The 17,415-nt window shown below is 40.5% G+C and overlaps 1 protein-coding gene across 1 annotated transcript in view; it reads left to right on the top strand.

Annotated features, from left to right (window-relative positions):
* Positions 1–17,327, top strand: part of setx (senataxin) — a 34,442-nt gene extending 17,115 nt beyond the window's left edge. The window contains exons 4-25 of the mRNA XM_056266133.1: positions 2,974–3,083; positions 3,194–3,413; positions 3,763–3,873; positions 3,989–4,163; positions 5,996–6,089; positions 6,240–9,662; positions 9,829–9,925; positions 10,210–10,380; positions 10,456–10,679; positions 11,055–11,240; positions 11,361–11,517; positions 11,610–11,711; positions 11,801–11,913; positions 12,060–12,131; positions 12,217–12,366; positions 12,707–12,814; positions 13,023–13,198; positions 15,017–15,109; positions 15,198–15,356; positions 15,539–15,634; positions 15,714–15,801; positions 15,902–17,327. Coding sequence (XP_056122108.1) covers positions 2,974–3,083; positions 3,194–3,413; positions 3,763–3,873; positions 3,989–4,163; positions 5,996–6,089; positions 6,240–9,662; positions 9,829–9,925; positions 10,210–10,380; positions 10,456–10,679; positions 11,055–11,240; positions 11,361–11,517; positions 11,610–11,711; positions 11,801–11,913; positions 12,060–12,131; positions 12,217–12,366; positions 12,707–12,814; positions 13,023–13,198; positions 15,017–15,109; positions 15,198–15,356; positions 15,539–15,634; positions 15,714–15,801; positions 15,902–16,432 — 6,656 coding nt within the window. The 3' untranslated portion in view covers positions 16,433–17,327. The remainder of the gene's footprint in view (positions 1–2,973; positions 3,084–3,193; positions 3,414–3,762; positions 3,874–3,988; positions 4,164–5,995; positions 6,090–6,239; positions 9,663–9,828; positions 9,926–10,209; positions 10,381–10,455; positions 10,680–11,054; positions 11,241–11,360; positions 11,518–11,609; positions 11,712–11,800; positions 11,914–12,059; positions 12,132–12,216; positions 12,367–12,706; positions 12,815–13,022; positions 13,199–15,016; positions 15,110–15,197; positions 15,357–15,538; positions 15,635–15,713; positions 15,802–15,901) is intronic.
* Positions 17,328–17,415: the final 88 nt, after the last annotated feature.

Raw genomic sequence — 17,415 nt, 5'->3', positions numbered from 1 at the left:
ACAAATAGGAAAAAGAGGCTACAATTTGCAAGAGCTCACCAAAATTGAACAGTTGAAGACTGGAAAAATGTTGCCTGGTCTGATGAGTCTCGATTTCTGTTGAGACATTCAGATGGTAGAGTCAGAATTTGGCGTAAACAGAATGAGAACATGGATCCATCATGCCTTGTTACCGCTGAGCAGGCTGGTGGTGGTGGTGTAATGGTGTGGGGGATGTTTTCTTGGCACACTTTAGGCCCCTTAGTGCCAATTGGGCATCGTTTAAATGCCACGGCCTACCTGAGCATTGTTTCTGACCATGTCCATCCCTTTATGGCCACCATGTACCCATCCTCTGATGGCTACTTCCACCATGTCACAAAGCTCTAATCATTTCAAATTGGTTTCTTGAACATGACAATGAGTTCACTGTACTAAAATGGCCTCCACAGTCACCAGATCTCAACCCAATAGAACATCTTTGGGATGTGGTGGAACGGGAGATTCGCATCATGGATGTGCAGCCGACAAATCTGCGGCAACTGTGTGATGCCATCATGTCAATATGGACCAAACTCCCTGAGGAATGCTTCCAGCACCTTGTTGAATCTATGCCACGAAGAATTGAGGCAGTTCTGAAGGCAAAAGGGGGTCCTACCCGTTACTAGCATGGGGTACCTAATAAAGTGGCCGGTGAGTGTGTGTGTATATATATATATATATATATATTTTTTATTTTTTTTATAACGGATGAAAGTTTGGGGGGCAGTGTGCAAGCGTGATTGACATAACGTGAGGTCGTATTTATTTTTTAACGTGCTAAAATTTCATACGCAAATTTCATACGCGAATTTCGGACTCCGTGTGCAAGGGCCTTTAGTCCTCTGGTAATAAAGGTGTCAAAGAGCTTGAGAAAGAGCTAACCATGTGGTTTGATGTTATTTGTTAAAGTTTAAATGTAAGTAAAGTATGGAGTAAATCCCTCAAGGGAAATTGTAGTGGTGTATAGAGAACAAATTATCTACAGAAGATAACACCACATAAAATATTTTTGAATAAGCTAGTCATTATTTTCAAAATAAACACTGACAGGGTAACAAAAACATCCAACGCAGGTGGTCTCTTATGATATGGATATTTGACAATTATTCAACTTATTATTAACGTAATGGTGGGCGCGGCCATTGTAACTTGATTTTGTTGTGGCTTCCGGTCTCATCCGCTTCCAGTTATTTAAGCTGTACAAAAACAGTTTGTTATGCTTATTGATATTGCAAACTTTTACTCATCATATTTTATTATTGTAATCATAAACACTGGTTTGGAGCGCAAATTATTTGACCATTTATTGCATTTTGTTATTCGTCCAATTATTTATTGTAGCAGCTAATGAATTCGAAGTGCCCACACAATCACAGAAAATAGCTTACTTCCATGTTGCTACATAAGGTGAGTATATTTTAGTGCTCATACTAAAATATTTGCCACAATGGACTCTTTTCACATTTCTGGGGCTCTCAGAAGCAGATGTCATCATAGTTGGGTAAACCTGTGGTGAATGGAAAATACAACAAATATATATATTTTTTGCATCCTCATTTGCTCTTATAGCAAAAGGAAAAAAATCCGCAATATTGTTTCTATGACTTTCCAAAAGAGAAAAATATTGAGATTGATTACAGTCGTCAGAAGAAAGAAAAATGTCAAATTTGCCGTCACTCCCACAGCCGTTAACCAGTTTTCTGTAATTTAATGACAAGGTAATATAACTGTAAATCTTGCAGTTTTTAAATTTTCATTTTTATATTGAATATACATTTGTACCATGTTAAAGTGCCCCATTATGCTTTGAGAACATTTTTTTTTTATAAAGGTTCCTAATTTTGTGTTTTAGGTCTCCTACGATAGATTTACATGCATCAAAGACAAAAAAAAACCCAGTAATTTTCACAATATACATTGCACATCACTTCAAAGAGTCCTAATCTTCGAATGAACGGTTTTCAGTCTATCTAAGCCCCTCCTTTCGGCGAGCCTACTTTGCTCTGATTGGTCAGAGGGCTCAGTCTGCTCTGCTTGGTCTACTCTGCTCTGATTGGTCAGATGGCCCAGTCTGTTGTAATTGGTCTGCTCTGATTGGTCAGAGGGCTCAGTCTGCTCTGCTTGGTCTACTCTGCTCTGATTGGTCAGATGGCCCAGTCTGTTGTGATTGGTCTGCTCTGATTGGTCAGAGGGCTCAGTCTGCTCTGATTGGTCAGATGGCCCAGTCTGTTGTGATTGGTCTGCTCTGATGGGTCAGAGGGCTCAGTCTGCTCTGATTGGTCAGATGGCCCAGTCTGTTGTGATTGGTCTTCTGCTTACAATGCATGTTGGAAACAAAACGCTTATTACCATCTGAATTTCAGCTCTGGAAATTTCCTCAGCGCTTGATACACAGTGATATGAACAGGATCGGTTGGTTTTTCTTGTACCAATTACAGTGCGGCCCTCATCCTATTGAACTGCATGCAAATTGAATTTCGCCATGACATGTCAACCACGAACCAAACTCTTCCAGGCCTCAGCTACAACTAAAGTATTTGAGGGCGGGTAAAAGTAGAAGTTGTTTGCGGGCAGCCAATGAAGACCATAGGCTGGAATTATCCAAATTTTTTACATTAAGTAGGTATGTAACGAAGTGAGACTGGAATTGCTGACGACACGTTTAATCAATTCAGAATCAATTCTTTCTTTTAGGAAACAATGACTTTTGTGGGTTTTGATTTTTAAAACTTTGCAGACCTTTTACATTCATAAACCGCTATATTATGCACTGCATGAAAGGTAATATTCAAAAAAGCATAATAGGGCACTTTAAAAACTGGAAATATCATCACAGCTTTTGAAACGTAACAAGGGCCCATTGACCAATCAGAATCAAACGAAAAAGCATGTCTGATCTGATGTGTAAGGATTGTGTTTGCCATTTTTTGACATTCTCTTCTTTCTCTACAGGTGATATGGTGGTAAAGGCCTTATGCGTGTTGCAGGATATGAATAAGTCCTTAACTGTGTTTGAAAAGTATCAAGGAACATATTTGCTTCTTGTTCATCCCAATGAACAGGTAATTCAGTCAAAAAGCCATGGAGGAGAATAGACTAGTCTTCTACTTTTTACATATTTTTGGTAGTTCTTGGAATTGCTCAGTTTATTTTCTTTGCTCTTACATTCCAGGTGCGGCGTTGGGCAATCGATGCTGCAAAGACCATGAAGAGCGTGGACAGGGACGCCTACTATGACCTTCAAGATATATTCTTTTGCATGTTTTATGTCATTGAGCTTGGAATATCTTTGGATGTTCCAGACTTGGATCCTGGGTCTTACGCAGGGGGCACTATATCAATGCTGCCGTCTCACCTCTATGATTCGCAAAATAAGAAGAATTACTGGCTAGGTCTGTTTGAGTTTTCTACAAAGCCTCTTTTCTTACTGGTCTTTCCTTGCTTACTTGCTTCCTTCTGTTATTAAACTTGTTAAATTTGAGACATTTTGGTGTGTTCCTCTCTAGCTACAAGTTTGTTCCTCTGCCCTAACATATTTCACCATTCTGCAGTTAGTATAGAAACTGTATCTGTAGAAGAAAAAAGTAGGGATAAAAAAAATATTGTCTCTGGTGTCTACTGTGTACCTACAGTAAAATAAGTGTGGCACTGTGTCCTAAACGGATGCATGTTCATGTGTTGCACATGTCGTGGTGAGTGTAATATCACCTTTTTGAAGTCATTCTATTTTGTGCCCTATAGGCATCTGTATGTTGCTAACGCAGCTTAGCGCTGAGGCAATGGACTCTCTGTTCACGGGAGAGTTTAACATCCCGCTTTGCATACTTAACACCATGGATAAGCTGAAAAATGGTATGTCATGAATTTGTGATTTTTATTTTCTTCTGTTTTTAATGTGATGGAATGCATTAGATGCGGCTGGTTATAAAATTGATCCACTTAAAAAGTTTATTAATCTTTTTTTCAGAGGATAACCCAGCTTCCGACCCATTCTGGCCAGCCCTCCACTGTTTTATGGTAATTCTGGACCGACTTGGTTCTAAGATCTGGGGTCAGGTTGACCCTAGTATGGCTTTCCAGACCATCACTGGAGCAACCAGCTATGATATGGAAATAAGAAGCATCCAGCAAAAAACCATGGGGTAAGAAAGTCTGGTATTTATTGAAGTTGATTTATTGAATGCAATACACTCCTTGCACTGTTTCTCATTATGGATCTGCCGTAATTGTGGCTCAACAAAAGGCAATCGTTACTTATTTTCAAATGAATGAGATACTACTTTAAAAGCTAAATCACTGTACAATGTTTTTTCAAAGTATAAAATGCAGGATTTGTATCGAATGAAATTTACTATTACTATTTACTTATTAAATAATTTACTTATTTGAAACTTCTATTTACTTCTCTTCACCTGGCAAATTAAATATTATTTACATCATTGTCTAACTTATTTTTGGAATGTATCTTTAAAATCAATTTGTTAGCAACTCCCCATTACTATTGGTTGTCACTCCTTTAAAAATTAGGGTTACAAAAATTTGGTCACGCCTCCCAAATTCATTAAAGACAGACTAGAAATGTGATCCAAATTACAGCCTCATTTAATTTTCAATTTCAGTTGATATTCTTAATATGCGTCCAAAATGAGATTTAATTGCTGCTAAATGTGATAAATTAACAGGGAACATCAATAGATCCCATTAAAAACTGTACACTTTAATTTCTGCTTAAAGGGTTAGTTCACCCAAAAATGAAAATTAAGTCATTAATTTCTCACCCCCATGCTGTACCAACCCCGTAAGACCTTCGTTCATCTTCGGAACACAAATGAAGATATTTTTGATTAAATCTGAAAGCTGGATCACTGCTACATAGGCTTCCTAAGGGAATGACTCTTGACGGCCCAGAAAGTCATTAAAGAAAATGTTTAAATATTCCATGTGCCTACAGTGGCTCAACTATTAATTTTTCAAGCGACGAGAATACTTTTTGTGCGGAAAAAAACAAAAATAACGACTTTATTCGACTATTCCATTGCTTCCTTGTGGGCCTGAGACGAGAGTTCAAGAGATTTCCAGGACGCATGCGCGAGAACTGACCTTCTTCTGTCTTACAAGCAGAGAAAGACGCGCGTTCTACATAGTAGTAGAAGAAGAAGGTCAGTTCTCGCGCATGCGTCCTGGAAATCTCTTGAACTCTCGTCTTAGGAAGCCTATGTAGCAGTGATCCAGCTCTCAGATTTAATCAAAAATATCTTCATTTGTGTTCCGAAGATGAACGAAGGTCTTACGGGGTTGGTACAGCATGGGGGTGAGTAATTAATGACTTCATTTTCATTTTTTGGTGAACTAACCCTTTAAGTGCCCAATTTTTGACAAGACAAATGGTTTTAATAGTGCCTTTTTGGAGAGTAAATGGTTTGTTTTTGGAATGCCATGTTTGGTAGCCTGGGAAAACCCAGATAACTTCTGGCAAATTTAGATTTGCTCTGAAAGTTAGTCTGGCAAAGAGCTCATTCAAGCCCATTTCCAATCCGTAGAAATCGCGGCACCAATCAGAAACGTTGGGGCGGGCTTTACACGATGACGACAGCGCTGAGATTTTGAAACAGATTTTGTAGCCTACATTACAAAGATGGATGCCGCCGTCGAACATCACTCGTTCGAATCAGCTATCGCATCTGTTTTAAGCGATTTGAACGTTTCCTTTTAGTTAAAAACCGAGCGAAGAACAACACTCGGAGATGTTTCTCCGCCGCTCTGCATACGCCATCTCCTTCATCGCTCTGATTGGTTTTAGGTCTGTTGGTGACGCCCCTCTGGAAATGATTTGTCTATGACGCTTTGCCAGACCATAACTCAGTTACAACTGAGAATGGTCTGGTTTTAACCAGGCTACATGTTTGGTGGAAGTAGTGTTGGCAGAAAGAGCTTATTAATATGGGGTTATTTAATCATTTTTTTAAATTAACAGGAGTATGGTTAAAGTAGAGCCTGAATATGATGACAATATGGTGACTTGCAGTCAGATGGTGTACGACTGTTATGCCTCAGAAAAACCGAACCAAGTAAGATTTCTCTTTAATTGCTCTACTGCACCACAGCACTTTTACTTTATGTAACAAACATTTACTGCTCTCTTGGTATTATTTGCTTTTAATGTTTGTTAGAGAAAAGCTTATATATATATATTATTTTTTCTCCTGTTCATCATGTAGGCATCTGGTTCGTCATCCAACAGTGGCATTTGCTGCAACTATGTGATCTATGAGGATATGCAGTCTTTGGTCAAAGTGCTTGATTCTGAGATGGGCCAGAGCATGCGTGTATATGGAAGCACTTTTCTGTGGTTCATTCCATTTGTCCGTTCCATAATGGAACTTCCAGAGCTCAATGCCTCCTTTATTAGTGAAGTCATTCACTATCTTTGTGATAAGATTCTAGCTAATCGACATGTACTGACCGGACAGACAAGCATGTGCGATAAAGTAACCGAGTTCTTCACCCGCATCCTCATTCAAATTGTTGAGCTACACTCTACAGAAGGACGCATGGGAATACTTACTCGCTGTGCCCCAAAGTGGGTGGAAGTGATTGTCATGTGCATCGTCCTATCGGATGAACCACATGGACCACCAGACAAGATGGGTGGGATTCACAGCGTCAGTTCAACCTCGTACAATCTGGGGATAGTAGGAAGACTGCCTACGTCTGGAGGTGGCATTGGTGCCATGATTCTAGGCTGCATGACACTGATTCGACTGCTGCTGAAAGAAGGTATAAAGACGGGATCTGTCCCACGTGCAACCCATTTTTTGAATTTGCTTAACAAGCAGCTGCGTGGAGCTACAAACAAACGATGGAATTTAAAACATTCTGAATCTATAGAGCTTCAAAAGTGTTTAAAAAATGTTGTCCGGTCGATGCAAGAAAAAACTGCTTCTGCATCCTCTGTTGTTCCATCACCATCTACATCATCAGTGGAGGCAACTACAAACACTGTTATTTCCAGAAAAGCTATGCCAACCCTGCAACAACAACATGAGGACCAGGAGGCGGGTCCGAGCAGAGCCCGTGGCTCCTCTCTTATTAAAGAGGAGCCACATTTGAATTATGGCGATTGCTTCTTGGATGAGGATTTCTGCAGCGGTCTTGAGAACATCATAAAGGCTAAAAAGGAACCTCCTGCCCCCGTGTTAATTTCAGAGCTGAGACCTGCTGTTGAGTTGGAACATATTAAACCAGATCTGGATAAGGTGCAGGAAATTCGATCCAAATTAAATAACCAGAATTTGTCAAAGATCGAAGCCATTACCATAAGAAAGCCTGGTGAATCCTTAAAACCTGTTCATTTGGCATCAGCTAAGGAGAAACGTGGTGTTCAAGCTACTGAGGAGGATGCAGATGATGATGAACCCCTCAATGTTAGACTAGCCCAATTGATAAAATCTGCTCGCTACAAGGTTGAGTCTAGTGAGACTGAAGTTGACTCAAAGAAAAACATAGAGTCCAGTACCATTGTTATCTCTGATGATGAAGATTCTGATAATGCTGAAAGGCTAAAAGACATCAGTTGGCCTGTTGAAAAGGAATGTGCCACGAAAAATAAATCTACAGAACATCCTGATTTGCCTGAGAGTCCAGGGCGTGATTATGATGATCTCAGTGAATCACAAGTGTTTGAGTTTGAGACCCAGCAATATATGGCATCTGCCTGGAATGATTCGGCTTTTGATGCATCAGTTTTGACAAAGAAATCGGACCAAATACTCAAACCACAGGTGGAAGAAGCTCCTCATGAAGCATCTCCCTCACTGAGTTCAGAGAATGTAATGATTCCAGATGAGGCATGTCAGCAAGCAGAAGATAAGATCAGACAACCGCAGCAGTCACAAGAGCCAGCGGATCCATGTGAATTGTCCAAAGCATCCAGTAATGCAGAAAGCTGGGATAAATTTGTCAAACCAAAACCTCTGCAGGTTAAAAGCACAAAAACCATTCCATCTGAGAAGAGAGACAAGTCCAAGCCTAAAAAGCCATTGATAATTGATGCCCTTGCTCAAAAAGTCAGACGCCACCACTTGAAACGCAACTCCATATCTATGGACGTAGAAGAACCTTCCTCGTCAACTACTCCATCCTCATCTGGTATTCAGTCTTCCTCTCCATCCTCCAGCTCCGTTTCCTCTTCTTATTTTTCTGCTTCCACCTCACGTGGCACCCCTGCCATTGTTCCTCCAAAGAAGGTGCGTAAAGTTGTTGAGCCAGAATCAACAGCGGAGCGTTTGGGATTAAAAAAGAAGGAAAGAAAAGCCTTTGATCTTTCTCAGCGTTCACTAGATTGTGTGGCTAAACTGAGGTGCCATGGCCAGAAATTGCAGGTAGAACCACAACAGAAGATAAGGCGAGTGTGTCGGACCAATAAGACCTCTCCGCAAAAACGTATGGTAAAAAGCAACAAGAAACTTATGGGATCTCAAGATTTTCAGTTTTTCAAGCAAAGTCGTGAGAAGCATCAGAGGCCAGCAACAGGAGCTGTCACAACATTTGCTCAAAAACCAGCAAAGACAAATCAGCCAGGTGAAGTGCCCTTACCAAAACCTACAGCTGCAAGCAATGGGAATAGTGATTTGTTTCCCTGGTTTCAACCAGATCCTGATCAGCAGCAGGATAATGAAAAGACTACATCAGAATCCAGGGATTCTAGAGGTGATGGGGTTGGAAGTAATAGGACAATAATAGAGTCCAAGTACTTTCAAGCCAGTGAGCCTGCTAATGTCAACATGGAAGAAGAAAAAGCCACCCAGGCATCCAAAGAGGACTTTGATGAAGAATGGATGTCGCTCACTCAGATGGGACCCACTGACATGGAACTGTGCTCTCAAATGGAGGAGTTTGAGGATGAAAATGAAGAACTCTTTCTGACCCAGAGAGATCCTGTTGACATGGACCTTGATTCAGATAGTGAGTCAGATTTCCCCAAGCAGCCAGTGTTGACGCATAAACCTTTTCAGACTCCTCATGCCCCTCTTCCGAGTACCATCTGTAATGAAAAAGTTGCTGATCATTTGTTCTCGAAGCCTGCCCTGCCACCAATGAAAAAGGCCAAACCTTCTACCACAAAAATATACAACCCCAGCTCCCGCAGTGCCTCGCTAGTCCTTGAAATGGAAAAAGGAGCTAAGCCTCCTCCTGCTGCTAATGTTGCTAAAGCGAAGATTCCCAGACTGCCCCCAGCTATGCCACCCCCCAAAACATTACAGCCTGTGACGCCTCCACAATTCACAAAGCCATTTCCTTCACAACAAACTCCTCTGCTTCTGAGCTATGCTCCCAGGTTGGTCACTAGTACTAAAATAAGCTCTACTTCAGAGCCACCATCTTACAAGGTATACCAAAGGCCTGAGACTCCAGTTAACAAACCAGCACCCACGATGGATCAAAGCCCAAAGTTTGACCTTTCAATCTTGACCCAAGCAATCCTTAAATGGGAATATAGAATGCTTGACAATTACAAAACATTTGGGAGTCCAAATGATCTATGCCAACTGCCGCTGAAGGAGGTGCCAGTTAAGTTCCATAGCTACCTGGAGTACTTCAACAGCTTGTACCCCCTGCTGCTAATTAATGCATTTGAAGAGGTGGGACTACATCTTATTTTTGTAATGCCTAAATCTTTAGATGTAATAGAGACAGCATTTTAAACCGCTAATTTGTTCTTGTTGTGCTACAAAGTCCAAATCTTATGCTTGGAATAAAATGCTATGTATCAATGTTAATGATGTTAATCCATTCCATTTTCAATAGATGGCTAGTGAATGGCTCAGAGAGGGCAGGGTCAAGCTTAACCTAAGGGTCCAGGGTATAGAATACAGTAATTCCACGGCTAGTGCCAGCTTCACAGGTATGTCCAGCTATGTTGGGGAGATTATCTTCTATTAGAATACACTTTAACTGAACATTAGAAGTACAATTATTATTATTAGTTAGCAAACAGTATGCTTTCCTGTAGCTCAAAGGTTATGGGTTTGATTCCCAGGGAAAGCAAGAACTGATAAGATTGTAAAAATGTGTACCTTGAAATGCATTGTAATTCGCTTTGGATAAAAGCATCTGCCAAATGCATAAATGTAACTGAGTATACTTTCAAGTATCAACCTTTTCATAAAGTTGTACATATGTTTGTAGTGGGAATTTCTCAGGAAAGTGACATGAAGCAACTGTACCCAAAAGAAGATGACCTTGTCCTGCTTTGGCTGCCAGACAACAGTGGGGCGTATGCCCACGATGAACCACATTTCCATGAACCACATCCTCATTTCGGTTGTGTGTCCCGGTCCATTGTTTCCAGAGGTCCAGGTGTGGGACTTGTACACAATCCTTAATGATATAGCACATTTATGTGCACTGTCTCATTACTCTGTCTTTCCTTAGGTTCCATGTCAACCCTAAACTTGACAATTCAGACCCTTGGTAATGTGTCTTCGGTGAATGCCCAACCTGTGCGCTGTGAAGTTATTGGATCTTTGATCAGCATATTCCGGGAGTTTCGTGCACTATGTTTGCTGCAAAATGGACCGATGTTGCGTCCTGTTCTTGCTCCACATGTGTCTTATTTCACACACACTCTGCATAGCTCACCGGACCTGGACGCACCAGTGAGTTTGGGTTTATCTGAAGCAGTGGTGGTTCCTAATCTTGATCCCAGGACTTACAGCATTGCACATTCACATGTCTCCTTTATTTAATACACCTAATTCAAATAATCACTTCTTTAGTAGAGATCTCCATGAACTGAACTGGGTGTGTCAGATAAAAGGGACCAATAGTTGTAAGCATTTTCTTCCAAATTTTCGTACTACTTTACTATGTATTGGGCCAAAATTCAACCCTAGACAACTATTCTTGAGCTTTAGTACCTTTAGAGTGATGCATGTGCAAGTCCAATAGGTGAAATCTAATAGGTTGATTATGCTTTAACATTCCTTTATAATGTGCTCTGTTTTTCCTCTATCTTTCTCTTTGTATTCCAGGAGTACAACAGGGACCAGGCAAGAGCGATATCTTGTGGTCTTGCCATGATCGAGAGAACGCAGTCCTGTGGTCTTGCCATGATTGAGAGAACGCCGAAGCCCCCTAAATTTCTCCTTATTCATGGTCCTCCAGGAACTGGAAAGAGTAAAACCATTGGTGGCTTGTTGTACAAACTACTGTCTTCGGTATTTATCTTTTATCCCTGCATACTGTGCATGCTCACAAGGACACCTTAATCATACTGAAACTTTCAAAGTACATATTTGCTGAGTGTGTTTTGTGTGTGTGTGTGGTTATCTGGTTAGGGTAATGACAGTGTTGCTTCTGTGGGGAACCTTCACTCCAAGACTCGACGGACACGTGTTCTTCTCTGTGCACCCTCTAACGCTGCCATCGATAGTCTGATGAAGAAAGTCATTGTGATCTTTAAAGAAAAATGCAGAAACATCAACGCTCCTCAAGGTTTCCAAGCTTGCACATGCATTGACAGCTGAAAAAAGCATGCATGCCTTATACTGTCACATTAAAGCATATGACAACACTTTTGTGTACAGGTAACTGTGGCGACATAAACCTGGTAAGATTGGGAAATGAAAGAACCATCTCGAAATCACTAAAACCTTTCAGCCTCGACCACCAGACTAAAGCTAGAGCAAGTGAGAGACGAATTTATGCATTAACACCACCTGAATATGCATAACTCTTGAATTCTAATTTTATAAGCTGTGTGTGTTTCTGTGTGTAGAGCGAGCCCAGCAAACTGCAGAAGCTGACGTACAAACGCGGAAGGAGCAGCTGGACCAGACTATTGACAATCTCTCCCAGCGATGTGCAAAGACACCAAAGGATTCTATTGATGTAATGCATTCTTCACGGAATTATTACGCGAATTTCTAAAAGACAGAATATAGACTATGTTCTGAATGAAATGATAGCATACTGATTCATGCACTTTTATTTTAATGCTGTCTTAAATTTCTGTAACCTCATGGGTTGGATGACAGTTCAAGAATTTGATGGAGAGAAAGAGGCAGCTTCTGAAAGAGAGAGAAGTACTGAGTCGGCAGATTAAAGAGGTAAATAGTCATGCTATTTAACATGTTTCACAATACTTATTCTCAATATTACTAAAAGCAAACATATCTCTTGTATTTTTCTTAGAGTCGCAGTAGGCGACAAGAGAGTCAAGCATTTGTGCTGCAGAATGCTAATGTGATCTGCTGCACGCTCAGCACCAGTGGAAGTATTGTCCTCGAGAATGCATTCCGTCGACTGGGACATGAACCATTTAACTGTGTCATCATCGATGAGGTGCTAAAATCTCTTATAGTTTGTGGGGCCATTTTTTATGTTTTTGTTGTGGTGTTTTTTTCCGTTGTTCGTTTTATTTGGTTCAAATACTAAAGTAATAAGATTCTAAATACTCTTACCATCTATTGACATCTCCAATGAAGTGAATCTCTTACCGTTAGTACAACAAAACAATCAAGACTTTATCGTTTTTAATATCATACATTTTATGTGACTTTTGTCATGGTGCATATTTATCTTTGTTAATTTACTGAATATAAGGTTTATATCATTATAAACATACTAATACTCCTAATCAATACATTTCATAGCCACTTTGTTTGTCTCTGCACATTTGTAGGCTAGTCAGGCTAAAGAAACTGAGACGCTGATTCCCATGCTTTACCGATGTCCTTCCATAATCCTCGTTGGTGATCCCAACCAGCTTCCACCAACCGTTGTCTCCCTGGTAACCCTCCATATTAGTTGCATAGCATTTGTATTACCAGCATACAAATTTAAACCCATACTTTTTTTCAAAGCTTTGCTTTGTTCTAAATTATGGCAATTAATATAAATGGCAGTAAATTAAATCTGCAGAAAAACTTTATTATTATTTTGGCTTTTGCATGTTGTGCAAGATATGAAAACTTATTTGTTTGTGTGTGTTTGAACAGAAAGCAAAGGAGTTTGGCTATGATCAGTCTCTTATGGCACGGTTATGCAAAAATCTTCATCCATCAAACCCACAACTCTCTCCCATCCTCCTCCTCAGCGTGCAGTACCGCATGCACCCTGAGATCTGTGAATTCCCCTCCAAGTACATCTACAACAGTGCTCTTAAGAATGACTGGTATGCACAACTCTTTGTTTGGAAAATTTACACAAGGCATTTGTAGGGAGGGAGAGAGATAAGAATGCTCTGAAATCAGACTCCTCACCATGTTTATGATGTGTAGGAAGGGGCAGTGCAGGCAGTATTATCAGGAGCAGTGGATTATGACTGAGTCTGAGTTTAAACTTCTAAGGTCATTGAGAGGACCGTGCTCGTGGTGAGTGCTCAACACAATTTGCTGCGAACTAAACCGGGACCCTGGAGACCTTAAGAAACGTGATCAAGCGACATGGATGTTGTCATCCTATTTGGGTGTGACTCCCACTTTGCTGTGAGGGCCTATTCATTCATACTGAGAGTACAATGAAGAAAGCAACATAAGCCACAGATAAAAGGTGTATTCACCAAGAGCGACGTGAAAAGGCACTCCAGTTATTCTCATGCTTTATCAAAGGTGAAGTGTGCTGCACAAAATATAGAAACCAATCCTGTCGACTTGCTCTCCTTTGTGGACACGCAGGGTGTCTCACTTATTTGCCACAGATTCAATATCGGTTTGAACTGTGATATTGTGACGCAACCAATATTGCGAAGTTGTTGGCGAAACCTACCCCTATTATTTAGTGATGGTGTGATATAGGATTAGAAGAAGTTTTAAGATTATTCAGTATAACTATGTCAATAATAGAGGTGTACTTTTTCATTTTTCAAACATTTTATTTTAAAAATGCAAAAATTTACTCTTTTTGCTAACAATATTAATTATTTACAATCACAAAGGGGCACTTTAGTTGTGCCAAAAACCTCTTAATTTCATTACTATTAAATAAATCCCAAGCTGCAATTGACCCTTCGCTAAGCCACGCCCGAAAACCGCCACTGGCCAATCGTGTCTTAGCAACCGTAACTGGGCGCGGGAGGTCTGGCAAGCTTTCGAGCGAGGAAAACATGCCGAAGCATTGTGCGTATGGATTGTGCAGATCTGATACCCGGTATCCTAAAAGTTTGGATGGGGGAGTGGAATTTTTTTTCCTTCCCGAAAATCTAAAAGCCAAGGGGAGAAATGATGGGCGTGATCAAGCAGTGTGGGAGACCCCATTCACAACTAAATGTCGACAGGATTAACAAAAACACCTATTGCTTGGAAATAATGACGGTTCTTTGGTCATAATGCATATATTTTAACGTAAAATAAGACAATTAAAGACAAGACGGAGGCTCACTGACATACTTTATATTTCAGCATTTTGTTAATCGATGGCTCTCCCGGTGTTAGTGTTATTCCACAAGATTTATGGATAAACTGTTTGATTATAATTATTAGGATTATTTTCACATTTCACTTACCCTGCTGTGCACGATAACTGTTCCTCAATTTGTGTGTTTCCCATTTGAATGGTCAGCATATGAGGCGGCTGCTGCTTGCGCTGGGACTAACGTTATAAGCTTTAGCTTCAATCTTTAAGAAATTATTCTCTAATCGGTTGCATATTATGTCGTGGATATATCCCTTGAACGGAATACTGCAGTCCCTTTAGTCTTGATCTCTCAGATATTTCACATGTTCGCCAAAAATTACTAATTATCTCATTTGGAATGTCTGACACCGGTGCATACACACTGTAATAGATGTGCCAGCCGCGAAAGCTTGACAGGCGTAGCAACAGTAACTAGGGAGGGCGGGGCTTAGCGAAGGGTCAATTTAATAAAAAAAATTCAGAAATATTTTTGTCCAGTAATTTTTCTCAGTTCATCTGCATTGAGATGTGGCAAAAAGTAACATTTGCACAAGTAGAAAAAATGTGGGCTTCTGATTTATGTACTTTTGTCCCACAGCGAGACCGCCAAGAAACGCTGTTCCTTCAGCTGGCCCTTCAAGCCCTACAAAGTGTTCGACGTGACGGATGGGAGAGAGATGAAGCAGAGAGAGTAAGAAATGGAGGATTGTGGGTGGGACTTTACTGCCTCTTGTGTCTCTGTCTGAACACTTTACTTACTGTGTTTCTCCATTGGTCAGTTCATTTATCAACCCCAAAGAGGTCAGTTTGGTCTTGCTGCTGTTGAAGCTGCTGGGCGAGAAGCAGTCAGTGCGAGTGGGTGTCATAACGCCCTACAACGCCCAGAAACAACGGATACTGGAAGCCGTTAGGAGTTCAGGCGTCAACAAGCAACTTCAGTGAGTGCAAATTTTCTTAAGAAAAAAGTCTTTCATCAAAGTGTAATTATTTTTTTAACTACAGCGTGCCACAAATAATTAGTCTTAAATTTTTGTACAATGAAATGTTTAAATATACTCTTGAAAATATATACTTCAATTTTAATGTAGTTGTATTTTAACATGTGTAACTTGTCTTTTAGGGTGGAAGTAGATACTGTCGATGGCTTTCAGGGCAGAGAAATGGACTGCGTCATTGTGTCTTGTGTGAGAGCCAGCAGTGAAATGGGTTCCATCGGGTAAGTGTGTGCAATATCATTGTGACCTACAGAAATATTCATGTTGCAATGTTTGAACCAGAAACGTTTCTTTCTTAAGGTTTGTTGGAAATCGGCAGAGGATGAATGTAACCATTACCAGAGCCAGATTTAGTCTCTTCATACTGGGACATCTACGCACACTCAGGGTACCGTACAGATTTATGCACTGGCTTGTCTTGACCCACCAGAAGAGGTGCTGTTGTGTGGTTTTAATGACGTTTTAATGAAATCAACACATTTCTGCAGGAACAAAGGGATTGGGGAGAGTTGATTGAGGACGCTGGGAGACGGGAAGCTATAATCAAAACCATGCAAAGAGATTTTGAAAGTGATGTCAAGAAGATTCTTAAACGTGATCCGCCGACTCGCAGTCTCTCTCATCCCCCTGTTGGGCAATCAAGCACTGTGACCTCACCTGTTATGCGATCAAGCACTGTGACCTCACCTGTTTCACCTGTGCAGGCTCCCATGGAAATAGACCCTGCGCCACGCTCCAGCCGTGACATGAGCAGCGTTCAGGCACAGCAGCCTATGCCACGTCTAATACCTTTGGAGTGCCTTAAAGACCCACGGATAAATGACAGGCCCACAGACCCACGCTTTCCAGAGCGGCAGCCAATCAGAGAACCGGAACAGGGCAGGCAGGGCTTACCAGCGCCACGCCTCCCAACGCACAGAGCTAATTCATGTGACGCTGACTCTCAAAGTACCCGCCAATCTTCCAGACACTCTTCAAAACATCGCAGTTCCCCACCGCCTAGACGATACCGGAGATAAATTAATTATCCCTGTTTTTATTTTTCATTAAAGCTTAACAGCAATCCATTGAGAGAGATGTTTTTCCTCATGTCCTCTTCTCCATGTTTGAAAGCTCACAAAGGGTCTGTGTTAACTCTTTCTCAGGCAATTCGCTTGATGGCAGTGCTTGCCTAATCTTGGACTCCTCGTAATCATCCTTTGCTGCTAAACACACATTGAATATAGCTATTTTATTCATGAAGAGGGATGTTTTGTTCCTTACAACAGATTTTGTTTTTTTGGGCCTTGAGCGTGTGTTCCAAAAAAAAAATATTAATGCAATAATTGCACTTTCTTAAGATGTTGGACTTGCTCAAAAATAACCAATTTTGGTGTATCATTCTGTATAGTTTGTCACTTATTTGAATGTAGCTTTGATTTAAGGTTTGTTGCAGGGATGGATTTGCTGTGCAAGTGTGTTGTGCATGAATGCAGTGCCATTTGTTTCACTGGTTGTTTTATACTGACTTTTAACATACTGCATGTGGTGAGTAGGTCTTTTCAGTTAAACCTGGATTATATTTGATTGAGCCAACTGTTAGAATAGATTAATACAGGTAATTTTGGTAACAACTGTAATTATTTAGGAGGAGTTAAAGAAGGCCAAGAACAGAACCAGGGGAAGACTTCCTTTACATTTTAATTTCAAATGTAAAATGCCATGTTTTTGAATTGTAAATTAGTTAAGTTTGAAATTGTACAGTTGAAGTATGCTAGCCAGATAACTGGAGACTGAGAGATCGACCCGCTACTGTGGTGTTTTTCTTGAGTTTTATCTTTTGTGTGACCAGTTTTACAAAAGTGTACGAAGAGGTCTTTGTTTTGTACGGATGCACTTTTTGTAGACAGGAAATTAAAAAAAGTCCCTTTTTTTGTATTTACTTTTGGATATTTTTATTTTATTATTACTTGGTATTAAATGACAATCACTGCACCAATTGATTTCTGAAGCTCTGCAACTA

This window comes from Rhinichthys klamathensis, unplaced genomic scaffold (assembly GCF_029890125.1).
Source record: "Rhinichthys klamathensis goyatoka isolate OS25496 unplaced genomic scaffold, OSU_Roscu_1.1 h1tg000245l_1, whole genome shotgun sequence".
Lineage (NCBI taxonomy): Eukaryota > Metazoa > Chordata > Actinopteri > Cypriniformes > Leuciscidae > Rhinichthys > Rhinichthys klamathensis.
This window is presented reverse-complemented; position numbering and strand designations above follow the sequence as displayed.